We start from the raw sequence: 14,302 nt of genomic DNA, 5'->3' as shown, positions 1-14,302 counted from the left end.
CTATTGGCACTGAACCCGGACTCAATGAATCGTCTAACGTTTTCTTATTTTCTCTGAATATTTTCTTTCTACTGGAACATGAAGATGTGTTCAAGTATTGGAATATTCAATGTGAAGACCCTTAACTCTCTCCTTACCAGCCATTTTCAGAATTTTTCCCAAAACTTTACACCCACCCAACACAAAAAAAACAAACATTCTTTACTCAAACAGAAAAGCAACAAGCACATTCTACACATAATATTGCTCGACAATATGAACCCTATTACAGAATGTCAAGTTTTTATAGCTATAGCAAAAAGAAATTAAATCTGGATGAGAAAAGCGACGGTTGCATCGTAACAAATGTGACGATTTTCCAATATGTGGTAAGGAGAGGGTAAAGGGTGAATGAAGTAAGAGTAGATAAGCTAATGCGGGATATTGAAAACAACACACTTGATATACTTTGTTAACAAGGGACTAACATTCAAAATGGCGCTGACAGCACCTTTCTTTCAGAATCGAAATTTTATGGTAATGGATTTTTCATAAATGGGAGGATTTTATTTTCAGATCGAGTCAGGCAATCTTGCTCCACCCGGAGCGAACCAGGGACATCCGGTCCGAAGGCAAGTATCATACTACAAGACCACTAAACCTGATAACAATTCATCTTTTTATTCTAACAACGAATGTCTTAAGAATACCGTGTCTTTCTCTGACTCTGACGTCTCCTTTCATATGATTATTAATATGCGCGACAGGGGACGAGGTGGCTAGTGGTTAAGGCAGTGTGGTGAAATCTACAGGACCAAGGTTTGAGTCACACTTCAAGCCGTTGTTGACATTATTAGCTCTCAATTCACTCACATGAACAGAGTGACATTACTATAACAAAATAAAACAAAACAAAATAAGAACTATAAAAAATGTTTGCGAAAGTCTGAAGACTCGCTCAGTGGACAGTCGCTCATCGATGCTTTGTCCTATTTTCATTTTTACTTTACCAATCAGTGGCATCATGATTGGTTTTAATTATTTGGCAGTTATTTCATTTATAATGGTTGCCAAAGATGAAAGTATAAAAAACACCGAGGTCAACAACAGCTTTCACAACGTCATTTGAGATTTTAAGAGAATCCCTCCAGTCGATAATCTTTGAATTTTATTCCATTTTGAATTGCAGTATATCTCGATGTAAACGATAATGATTGAGTTTTAAGCGTTGGCAAGATGATAAGCAAAAGGAAATATATTTTTAAAAGCGTTGCCTAACGTGTTCCATGAAGGAGTAAAGATTATCAATTAAAGATGTATTTGATATTCACAGAATCACTCTTACTGTTCAAGGGGGCGAATTTGGGATAAATAATCTTGCCTAAGGAAAACAACAAACAAATCCACGAAAGTGCCAAAAACGAGGCTGGGACTATGAGACCTTCAGAGTCAGAGTGCAAGGCCAACAGTCACTTTTTAAAAGAATAAACAATGTCGATGTCACTCAGCTCTTTGTTATTATTTCGAGACAGCCTGTTTGTGATTAGTTCTCACTAAATTATATAAATCAGATTATAAACGTTAAAATTAAACACAGTTTTGTGTTTTGTTAGGTTTAATTTGGCTGGCAGATGTTGTAAATATTTTACCTAATCACATAGCATCAAACATCCATCTCCTTTGTGAAAACCTACCGTGTCCTTTCCACATGGTCAATAATGTATCTTGAAGTCTTTATTCTTAGATTTAAGAATTTTTGACCAGTTGAGGGTCATCTGATTTGTCTGATATTTGAATGAAACAGAATAATTGGCTAACATGAAAAAACCGTTTCGTCAATGTATTACAGGATTTAAAAAAACACAAAACAATATTGCTTAAAGTTAGGCTAGAACTAATGTGTGCATTCGGCCATCTCGCCTCACTAATCACACACACACGTTACTCACAAAACACACACACACACACACACACACACACACACACACACACACACACACACACACACCACGCTCTCTCTCTCTCTCCCCGCCTTCATTTATTTCTCGATCGAATAAATAAAAAGGGCAGAGCAGTAGACAAAGGGTTGAGAAAGATATGAGTTGTTGTGTAGAGATTGAAGAATATTACATCTGTCCAACAGGCCTTTTTACTTTTTAGTCTACATTCCCGCTGACAACCTTTTGAACCAAAACCAACACCGTCCATTTATATGATGTCTGAAATGATAGAAATGTTAAATTTGAGTCAATTGTTGACAATTCATCGGTGCTTGGTACAAGTCTGGTGTCAGCAAAGACTCTCTTGATGAGAAACTATTGTCGTAAAACCCCCTATGCTGTTGTGGAAAATTGGAATGAGAGATGAGTTGGCTTTGAAAATCATGACAAAAATTAAAAGAACCAGAATTGAAATCAAACGTTTCTCCATTCTCCTCGCCAAACATAATTGCATTATGCCGAAAGAAATCAGGTTTGAATCGTTCTGGATCGTAACTATTCGAATAATAGTTGGGTACAGATCTTTGACTGTTGAATTGTCTATGGAAATTAGATGGAATTTCACAATCGTCAAAGTATGGCCAAGATGAAGGCAGATGGTCACGAGAATCTTTTGAAACATGGGCGTCGACCCACCATGGCTCTCCCAAATTATTTTGTCTCTCTGATGCAACTTGAGATGTCTTAATAAAAGTTGTGTCCAGTTCAAGCGAATAATCAAGAACTTTACCAGTTGCCGTTGATGGTGCAACTTGCGATAATTCTTCATTTTTTATTCTTAGATCAGGTGGCTCGTCAAATTCATATGAATTATGTATATCTGAGTGGAAAGAATTGACTTTATTATACTTTGAGTTGTTGTATCCGCTATGAAAAGTGTTATTATAATTATTATTATTTATAAAAGGTCCATGGTTTTGTTTATCATCGTCAGGACAATTAAGGCACTTGTTAGATTCTTGTATAGCATTTCTCTCGCAAATTTCATGTTCGTTGAAGTGTGGTTTGTTGAAAGATTTAGAATTGGTTTCACTTTCGTTGATAGATTTAGCTGGTGTCATCAAAATGTCTTCAAATTCGAAATCATTTGTAATTGTAGGTGGCATGGATACATGAGCGGATGAATATAAAAGTTCCCTCAAAATGCTCATTGATGACTCGGTCGAGGGATTGTCTAGAGCTCCAATTTTAGATGGTTCTTTAACATCGGCGGCTGCCTGTTTTTGTGGACCACAGAGCGATGCGCAGCTCTGTTGAGAAGACGGCGACACAGATGATTGATTTGAAACAGGCTTGAATATTTGCAAATTGTGTTTTGTTGATTTGAGTGGGTACACTAATCCATTTGGAACTCTGGGAACGTATCTGTTTGATACGCTGTTCATGTTACTTCTAACCTCAGACCGATCATTGAAGGAGTCAAAAACATTATTGTGTTGAATTCCGTCAGGTAAGATTATCTCGGTGGAAAGGCACGGGGATGATACAGCGTCTCTCATACGTTTGGCAAAGGCATCTTTGTCTTGTTGTTGCTCGTGTCCAGCCTCACAATCCGACATTGACTTCACGACAGAATTGTGAAGGGCCGATTTCTTAGAATTCTTTCTTCTGCGTGGTCGATACTTGTAGTCAGGGTAGTCTTGGGTGTGTTGTACTCGAATCCTCTCGGCCTCATCTATGAAGGGTTGCTTCTCGTCTGGGCTTAGACCACGCCATTTTTCTCCTGTTTTTATAGAAACAAGAATGAAAGGTGTTATGAAAATGCTATCTTTGCAAACGGAATGAACCGTTGTGAAAATTGGGATGGTTATTGGTCTGAAATTGGTAATTGAAAATGCTGTTCAATGTGTAGATGAACGATGAGGACAACTGCCATGATAATAATAATAATAATAATAATAATAATAATAATAATAATAATAATAATAATAATAATAATAATAATAATAATAATAATAATAATAATAATAATAATAATAATAATAATAATAATAATAATAATAATAATAATGAGGACGATGAAATTAGTGATGATGATGATGATGATGATGATGATGATGATGATGATGATGATGCTGATGATGATGACAATGGCCGAGTCAGTACCGTACTCGTCTTGTTACGACATTGATCGAAGTCAAATCACCAAATGAATATAGACAAGTAAAAGTGACACTAAGCTGCAAGAAGCTGTAAAAATATTGAACAAAAATGAAAATATAACAGCTTTGACAAAAGAACAGAAATAAAAACCAAACAAGGAACGTTTTGGGCTCAAAGTTATTCTTTAGACAATAACAAAAACAATAAAACATTAATCATTAATGTTTTTATTGGGTTTTTTTTATTATTGGTGTGAAGAAAGGTTTTGAGCCCTAAACGTTCCTTCTTTTGGTATTTTATTCTTTTTTGAAGCTGTTATACCTACTCATGTTTTGTTCATTACAATATACGTTACCTCAGATATGATTGAGTACCTGTATATGTGATAAAGTATGTTGCAAAAGTGAGGGTAAAGATGGCACCTGTAAGACGACTGCTTTCGCTACAAAAAAAAACCCCACCAAAAAAGAAACAAAAACAAACAAACAATCAACCCCCTACCAAAAAAAAAACCACTAAACTAACACAACCCCCCCCCCCCCAAAAAAAAAACCAAAAAAAAAAAAAAAAAAAACAACAATAAAACAACCCCCCCCCCCCCGGAAAAAAAGAAAAAACAACAACAACAAACAAAACAAACATTGGGAGGGGGGGGGGGGGGGGGCAAAAAAAAAAAATCTCGACCTCGTTCGGGATCGATTTGCGTGTGAAGCGAGTGCTCTACCAACTGAGTTATCGACACCCACAATTAAAATAAAGATGTGATGAGATCGGGACAGAAAATTTTGGATGACGAATTCATCTATTCTGGTATCATTAAAAAACAACAATAAAACCAAAAACAAACAAACATCAAAAGCTCTCTCTCTCTCTCTCTCTCTCTCTCTCTCTCTCTCTCTCTCTCTCTCTCTCTCACATCTCCGAATTACCCCTGTCCATCCCATCAGCCTTTCTAAGCTCATGGAATTGATTTTCTTTAAATTCTCAAATAATCACAGAACTACTTAAATGTCCGTACAACAATAATACAGATGATCTGTTTTGACATCACTCTTTCCCTCTCTCCACCCCCCCCCCCCCCCCCCCCCGCTTCATTTCCCCCTTCAAACAAAACAACGTCTTCATTTCTTAATGGTTGTGAACTGGTTACTGTATCCATCCGCGCGGTATGTGGGCCAATTGAGAGAAAATTCTTTCCATTGTTATCTCATAAAAACTCCCATCACTTTACCAGCAAGGAAACGTTTAGAACGGAAATACACAGCAACAGCCATACAACCATACACCGACAAAACAACTTTTTTGTTTAAGCGAGAAAGTTTTACTTCAAATACTGATAAATTTAGACCCCCCCCCCCCTTTACTTCTCGTCAAATATACATTGAAAAAGTCTCAGGTTCATTTTTTGTTGTTGACAAGTTGAAGATCTTTGTTATCCATTAACATTTGAAGTAAATATTTATGACTAAAAGGAGAGTTTTTGTCAATACAAGGCAGGATAACATCTTAAGGTGTACCTAAGTGGCTAGGCATTTTTTCTTGACGAAATTACATTCCCTTTTAGTTACCTGGGTCGATTTGGGTTTCCCCCTAAAAAACATTTTCGCTTTTTTTTTTCTTTTTCTTTTTTTTTTTTTTTATTCCTTTGCATTTTTCTCCAGTTAAGCTTGTTATAGACTGTCGAGGTAGGTAAAATGGGTGGTGTCTGCATATTAATTTCAAACGCAGACAGAATTATCCAATCAAGTGCTTAATTACAATGTTTTCAACAAGAAAATCGTCTTCTAAAATAACTTATTTATAAATTCCTAAGTGAGACTGAGTATTTTTGTTGCCTTACATATTGAGCGAATGCCTTGTTTACCTGATTCAGTCCCCTTGATCAGTGACTGACTGTTTGATACTATTACATGTGTATAGATAGTATGCGCTTGGCTTAGAAGCTCACAACAGTGCCATCCGGAAGTATAACGGACCTGCACACAAAACTATGTGCTACCGTGAACTTTTATAGTCTGGACAATACAGTTAAGTGAGAATTACTCATAAACGTGGATGGCAAAAAACAAAACTAAAAAACAAACTATAACAAACACCCGAGTGACGTCAACTTCATTCTATCTATACCACAAATCCTCTCGGGGGATCCTCTTCTCTGCTTTTACCTGTTTCTCACTTTTATATACTTTATTTCTCTAAGAATATGCAATGTGTAATTTTAAAATCGTTTAACAGGCACCATGTCTCGTTCTACATATTACGTGTTGCTGTTAGTCAGTGACCTTTTGTAAAGCGCCTTGAGCACATTTAGTGGATATTGCTCTATAGATAGTATGCAGATGACGTCACTCAGGCCTTTGTTATTGTTTTTGCCATCCGCGTGTGTGAGTTGTTCTCACTAAACTGTATTAACCAGACTATAAAAGTTCATGGTTACACAGAGTTTGTGTGTTGGTCCGTTATACTTCCGGACGGCAATGTTGTGAACTCCTTGGCCAAGCGCATTCTATCTATATAAAAACTCAAGTTTTTTACTGTTCAATATATTTTTACTTATGTTTTTTAAGGTCGTCAAAGGAACACGTGGTCCATTTTAAAGCCCTATTACTGATAGGATATAATAACAAGTTTCCATATTTTGTTTGTGGCTTTTTTGTCTTGTGATGTGACACTCAATAGGTCCATGTAAAGTAAGTGTCCGGTAAATAACAGCGTTGTCTCTGCCGAAACATTTTTAGTAATAATATTACCCTACGACGTCATTCTTAAGCCTACATATTAAGTGTTGCTGTTGGTTGGGAACTATTGTATAGCGCTTTGAGCACGGATCGTGGATATTGCTCTATTTAAAGAAGAAGAAGAAGAAGAAGAAGAAGAAGAAGAAGAAGAAGAAGAAGAAGAAGAAGAAGAAGAAGAAGAAGAAGAAGAAGAAGAAGAAGAAGAAGGAGAGAGAGAGAGAGAGAGAGAGAGAGAGAGAGAGAGAGAGAGAGAGAGAGAGATAGATAGATAGATTGATAGAGAGAGAGAGAGAGAGAGAGAGAGAGAGAGAGAGAGAGAGAGAGAGAGAGAGAGAGAGCGGGGCGGGGCATCCGCCTCCAAAGGATCAGCAAGGGCAAAACGGCGTGTCTGACACGTAATGATTTATGTGTGTCACCCCAAAGATAAAACTCTGGTTCCAGAGAACGGTACAAGTTGAGCAAAGCTTTACTCTTGGAGTTCCGATACCTCAATTGGTAGGGCATTCGACTCCTAAACTTAGGAACAGGCATATATAATATTTTGCGTTTAATCAAGTTTCTTTCACCCCGACCAATCTGTCAACTTAGTAAAGATTGGGTAGTTAGGCCTATTTATCCTAGAGGAAATTACTCGTATTCAAAAGGTAAAAGAAATTGTACTGTCCTTTTCATGTTAAAAGAAATTGGGATAAATGTCAGTGGTTCTGTGGAAATTATGGGTTTAAGGGACAACTTTTACTATCTGAAGGCAGATTAAAACATTTCTGATTGTTTGAGGGATACACTCCGGATCCATGGGCCTCGTGGCTCTAAAAGACAAATAAAATAAATCTTCCCTCTGATACGGTACACTTCCGTGTTTTTTTTTTTTGCATGCTCAAAATGGAAGCCTAAATAAACATCTATTTTTTCAGATAAATGACCACCAGGAAGCGATTTTCATTTCAAACAGTACAGGTAGCATGATAGGTGCCTTTTTATACAAACATCCTCATAATATTCGTTAATACCTATAGTTAAATACTTAGTCACACATGAGTTAGAGGGAGTAATGTGTGTAAATTGTGTAATCTGAGGACACAACGCAAGAATAAGAGTTAACTCTCATTGCCGGCAATTCTGAAAATGTATTTCACCATTGTTATCTATCAAAGTTGAGAATGCCTTGCTCAAAGAAATAGACGACCTTACCATCTTGATAACCTTGTTGACAGAGTAGAAGGTTCAGATACCGAAATTAAAATAAACATGAGAAAATTGAGAGCATCATTTCTTCAACAAGATTAAGAAGAAGAAGAAGAAGAAGAAGAAGAAGAAGAAGAAGAAGAAGAAGAAGAAGAAGAAGAAGCACAACAAAAATAAGAACAATAACAGCAGTAACAGTCACCACAAGAATAAAAACAACAATATTAATAATAAGAACATTACAAATAAAAAAGACTCCCCAAAAATAATACTAAAAGAAACAAACACATACAAACAAAAAAAACGAACAAAAATACACGCATATGGAAGAGTAATAAATAATTATGTATCTGATTAAAATGTAAAATTTGCCCCTCTATAAGGAGCCACCACTAGAGCACAATGTCAGCAAAGATCAACAATCTCTAGTCTTTCTTAAACAACTACCTCGACTAGCTTCTAAAACTCGTTTGGCTTGATACTATCACTAACCGAGAATTTTAAAACGGTGTTGGTGATGAATTGGAGATAGTCACCAGACTCTTAATAGAAGTCTTCAAGGAGAAAAAAATGAGGCAGACCCTTGATACTTGGTTGGATGGACCAACATATTCAGGTTACGTCGACAGGCTGTTCGAATGCCTTGCCCCGGGATTGTGATGTATAGAGAAGGCTAACTTGTCTGTCTGAGGCATTTGTCCTTGGAGGAGTTTAATAAGAAGAAAATCAAATCTTGGAACTTAAATGGTTGAACGTTGGGCATGCATGGGGAAAAAAGTCTTGATATTACGATATGTCAGGGAATTTGCAAGCCGCATCGGTTTGAACATTCAGTGCCAGTAGCAGCATCGTACAACTTCAGTTGAAATCTGTCGAACCATTCCTTGAACTCACTCCCTGATCTCATGATAATCCCATAAAATGAGATATTTTAAAGCATTCGAGGCCTAACCGTTCTAGACAGGTCTTTCCAACCTCCTCCAGGTGTAGCCAGTCCTCTGTGTGTCCGCCTCTGGGTTTCCCCGCCGGTGAAATAGTTAAAAGTACATTGTGATTCATCTTAAGTACATTTTGGGAGTAAGCTGAGACTGTAGTGGTACAAAGACCGGGATTAATACCTGATGTTAATTTCCATACGAAATGACTACTTTTATTTTCTTTGTTACTTTGCAATAATATCTCCTACATTTCCATATTATCATCTCATTTGTGAGGTTGGCTGTGAAAACCCCGGTAGATGCGACAAGCTTTGATTGGAGATATGAACCAAAATCGGAGATAAAGTGTTTCCCTTAGCAACAAATTTTATTCAGAAAAAAAATATATAACTTGGGTTCTAATAGCATAGAAAGAAAATTTAAAATGTCAGAAAGATGTAGATCTAGTCTATACCCCTGCATATATAACTCAATTTATGAAATTTGCGCAACTTTCTCAGTTTTCTCAGTCAGCCACACATTTTTGTTGGTAGATGGTATGAGAAGGAAGATAGTTCTGTCTGGTTTGTGTTGTGTGTGTGTGTGTGTGTGTGTGTGTGTGTGTGTGTGTGCGCGTGTGTGTGCTTGAGTGTGTGAATGAGTATGTTTCAGCCAAAGAATTTGTAATTTAAGCGCTTAGAGTCTGGTGTCTCGGAGTTATAGCGCTATATACGTTTTCAGCATTATTATTATTATTATTATTATTATTATTATTATTATTATTATTATTATTATTATTATTATTATTATTATTATTATTATTATTATGACCAACTGTACGCACGAAACATTAAAAGATCATTCAGAGGAATCGATTGAATCTCGATTCTATTTTTTTGTGAGGCATCGACGGCTCAGCGACACGGTTTATCTTGTTCTGTAACAAATTCAAGGGGTGATACGTGTTATCAACGACTGGCTGGGTGACAATGATCGCAAAACCCTGGCTCCGGCTTCTTGGGTAAAGACTTAAATGTGCACGAGGACTTTGCTATAATTTAGAGTGCCACTATAAAAATGACGCGGCCTTTGCTGTATTCTAGTAAAGAAAAAATCGCTTCAAATAGCCTACAATGGAATTGATGAAACATTGTGGGGAGCATTGAACATGGTAAATCCGTAGACATATTCTATACCGATGTCTATTTCTGTTCGTTTTGTCATTGAGCAAGTTAATTAATCCATATGTCGAGATTTCTTCGAAATCTTCGAAAAAGGTTCTTACATAGAAGGATTTTTGAAAGTCTTATTGTTACCATCGGGGTTTATGAAGAAGATAATTTAGAATCCAACAGGAATCCAGATGAACTATTTTAGTGAGGTTATCTGGCATATTCAATAATGTCCTAATGAGACAGTCGTGCATTGCTTTTACTGTTGGGGGTAAATTTCTTAATCACCTGCCAAATTTTAAAATGATAATGAAAAAAGTTTTGAGTCAAGTTATAACCCATTATTTTACCATAAAATTTACGTATGATGGCTGAAAGAAATACCTTGTAATTACGTAGAATTTTCTCGATATTTTCATAATTTAATTGTAAACGACTGTGCGTATACTTTTGCAACATGTGCAGGAGAAATAAAAATCTTTTTTTATTTCTATATTATTCCATCTTAAGAGTAAACGGGTTTGGATATCTTACTATTCCTGAAATAAAAAGAATATTGGCAATGATATCAGAGAAGTTATGAAAAAATGACAACGTTCTGGATAGAGCAATATTCAGAGACTAAAACAAGACTCTTGCAAAGTACTGTATTTCCTATGACAACATAATATGGTAGCTGTGAACCAAGAACGTAGAAACACAGGTGCTGAAAAGATCACTGCTTTTAAAATGAAGCTCTCCGCAAAAATTCTGAGAATACCGCAAATAGAGAAATAAATTTTAATTGATAATATGTTCTGGCAAACATAACCATCAAATCAACTACACTGTTGGAAAATATCAAAAGACTAAAATTGAAATACTTTAGGCTCATTAAACACTATGAAACAATTCAGAGAAGTTGAAATAAACAGATTATGGAAAAAAAAAGACAGGATTCTTTCCCTGACTTTAAATGCCAAAAAGCGCATGGAACTCTTTGACAGATTGCATAACTTTTTGGCATAGAGTTACAGATAATATTGAGACAAGTTTCGAAACTCTTGTCAAACGAGAATAACCTCCAATTTTGTTGTTGATGGCCACGGATATGCCCATGATGTAAATGAGAAGAGAAAACACTAACCAAAAGACCGTTTAATATCTTTAGAATGAAGGAATTGTAAAGCCCAACTTAATCAACTGCATATAGATTTGTTGAAAGTATTGATGAGGGAATCGAACTAACATGAAAGAAAAGTTATGTTGTGCCAAAAGAAATTTGACAACGATGGACAGCAGTTTTCTTCTCTCACAAATCTTATTCTAATGAGCTGCAATCAGGACCTGAATATTAAATTATTTTGAAAGGGAAGTGCTGAAGTGAATTAAGGACAATTAAGTATAACACACTCCCAAATAATAACTCCGTTTTGTGGAAATCAACACATCACAAATTTCGTTTCGGTCTTTTATAAAATAAAAATGATAAAAAAAGAAGATTTTGACGTATTAAAAGGTATATCTGTCTCAAAACCAGTTAGGGATATTTCAAGGAAATTAAGTACATACGTAGATAATAATATTATCTAATACACAAAGGATTTCTGTTTGGATTTATAGACTGTTTGAAGGAGTTTTGTAGTAGTGAACATTGCCCGTGGAAGCCATTAAAATTAAAAATGCATTTCAGAGAAAAGGTAGATATAGGGAATGAGATTAGCGGAAGAGTAGCGTCCCTTGATTGGACGTCACCCATAGTCTGTGACGTCACCGGCGGAAAAGTTATTAGAGAGAGAGAACGTCATGTTGGTTGTGCGCATGCGTCTCTCGTCCTCGCTTCGGACGAGAGACGCATGCGCACAACCAACATGACGTTCTCTCTCTAATAACTTTTTCCGCCGGTGACACAGACTATGGGTGACGTCCAATCAAGGGACGCTACTCTTCCGCTAATCTCATTCCCTATATATAAGAATGGTATTTATCATATTAGACTTTTTTTTAAATCACTATAAAATGTCACGGAACTTACCAAGAATTTTACTTAGTTCAGCGTTGTGCATTTCAGGGTTCTCATCTGCCAACTTTTTCCTCTCGTCTTTAGCCCACACCATGAAAGCATTCATAGGACGGCGAATTCGTGTTCGAATCTTACTGTTATTTCTCCTAATATTAGTATTGGTATTATTACAGTTATCACTGTGATGGTCGTTGATAACTTGATGGTTGTAACTGTCGATCAAGGAACTCGAATTGCTGCAATATTCCTTCACCGGGTAGTTTTTAAAATTGTCATCGTTTAAATGTTGCTGATGGTATGAAAAGTAATCGAGGGTGGAGTCAAACGCACAGATAAAGGGACGATGCTCTGTTGGAGTAGGAGGGGTGGGACTGAAGTTGTTGTTGTTGTTGTTGTCGTTGTTGTTGCTGTTGTTGTTGATGTGGCTATTCTTGATGGTGGTCGAACCTGGTGATGTTGATGTGGCAATGTTGGTGGGATCGAGCTGTGAAGCGAGAGCCTCTGGTACCAAGGTTGGAGAATGAGCGTGGGCCATTCCTTCGTAGACTGTCTGATCTTGGAGACCACCATGGGATCTCATCGTGTCCTGGGAAGCAGACAAGAGACGAATAAGTAACATGAAAATGTGACCCACCGCCTCAAAACGGTTATTACATTGGAGTGACACACATACTAAAAATGAAAGTAAATTTAAAATTAAAATGATCGGAACGAGATATGTCTTCTTTCGACTCACATCAGTACTAAGACGGTAAAAATTGAATTTATAGCCAAAATATGAAATTTGTACCAACATTTTTTGCTTCATTAAAAAGAAAAAAAAAAGAATTTTTACGAAGTTGAACTGCAAAAATGTTATATTTCTGATCATTAAACTTTAAATCCTCATTTCTTCATCTAGTTCAACTCGACATAATATCGGATTGAAACGGTGGTCACACATGATATTTCTGGGTAATGGACTTAAGAAACTGAATTCATTTTACTAAATAAAGAACTTATTAAACTTGATCCAAGTTTCCTTTTTTGACTATAAAATCAATTTTTCACATCAATATCATTCCGACATGATACCGCTTTGGTACGATGGGTCACATACGGACAGTTAAATCGAGAAATTAGGGAGCAGGAACTGGTGTAAGATAAAGATCTGAACAAGTGTGTATGAAAGGTGCCAGGCAAAGCAAGAAAGAAAAATACAAGAAAAAAACAAAACATCCAAAAAACTCAGCCTGCCTCGACTGGGGATCGAACCCAAAAGGTCTGAGGTTCGATCCCCAGTCGGGGCAGACTGATTTTTTGGGGGTTTTTATTTCTTGTATTTTTCTTTCTTGCTTTGTCTGCCACCTTTCATACACATTTGTTAAGGACATTAAAATTACACGGTTTCGTGGCTTTACTATGCTCAGATTAACACATTTTTGAAGAGAAGAAAAACAATCCACGTCAACGTCAATGGATCTTGTTTTGTAGAAAAGTCAAGCAATGTTGAGTGAGGTCAATGACGGGATTGCTGACAAAAAATGGCAAAGCTCTGACTTCGTTGTGGTGTCCTTGGGTAAGCCACTTTGCATATTTTACACACTCGACTCATGTGTGACTGGAGCTCGACTACACATAGCAATTAAGGATTATTGTAAAAGTGCTATTACAATAAAGGTCGCTTAACCGCCAGCTTGTATTCTATAAAATGAAATTTTTTGGCTCCAAATTAAGAACTGCTGGAGGAATTTTAAAAAAAGCATTGTAAAGAGCAGTGGTATGACACTCGCCTTTGGAACGGAAGGTCCTGGGTCCGAATCCCGCTCTGAGCGGCGCAAATTTGAGTCCTTCGAAATGGTTCTTTACTCACATTCTCTCACCATACTCAGATGTAAATGGGAACCTGGCAATTAACAGATATGTCTCTGTCAGGAAAATGGTAATATCACCTGACAGGCGTCATTCATATCTTACACATTAAGAATTTGCTGTTGGTTAAGGACCCTTTGTAAAGCGCTTTGAGCACGTTTAGTGAATATTGCCTTGTTAAATGCTCAAGTTTTTAAGCGCCTTATTTAAATGTGTATATTTATTTATTTATTTTAAAAGCTCCAAACAAAAGCTCCATCGCAACAAAATGAAATATATTTTCGTCTTTACATGAATGCTACAGTAGATGAATCCATCATTTTTAGACTGTTTAAAAGACAACAATAATATACCA

General features: G+C 36.5%; 1 protein-coding gene across 1 annotated transcript; it reads right to left on the bottom strand.

The window, feature by feature from the left end:
• Positions 1-2,110: 2,110 nt before the first annotated feature.
• Positions 2,111-12,678, bottom strand: LOC144964849 (uncharacterized). The gene is made up of 2 exons (XM_078899563.1): positions 12,109-12,678; positions 2,111-3,702 (listed from the first exon to the last, which is right to left on the bottom strand). Exons 1-2 carry the CDS (start codon positions 12,674-12,676, stop codon positions 2,216-2,218), a joined length of 2,055 nt encoding a protein of 684 aa, XP_078755689.1. The 5' UTR covers positions 12,677-12,678; the 3' UTR covers positions 2,111-2,215.
• Between the last annotated feature and the right edge of the window lie 1,624 nt (positions 12,679-14,302).

The sequence above is a fragment of the Berghia stephanieae genome, chromosome 1 (genome assembly GCF_034508935.2).
Source record: "Berghia stephanieae isolate SIO BIC M18660-M18661 chromosome 1, UCSD_Bste_1.3, whole genome shotgun sequence".
In the NCBI taxonomy this organism is placed as follows: Eukaryota; Metazoa; Mollusca; class Gastropoda; order Nudibranchia; family Aeolidiidae; genus Berghia; species Berghia stephanieae.
This window is presented reverse-complemented; position numbering and strand designations above follow the sequence as displayed.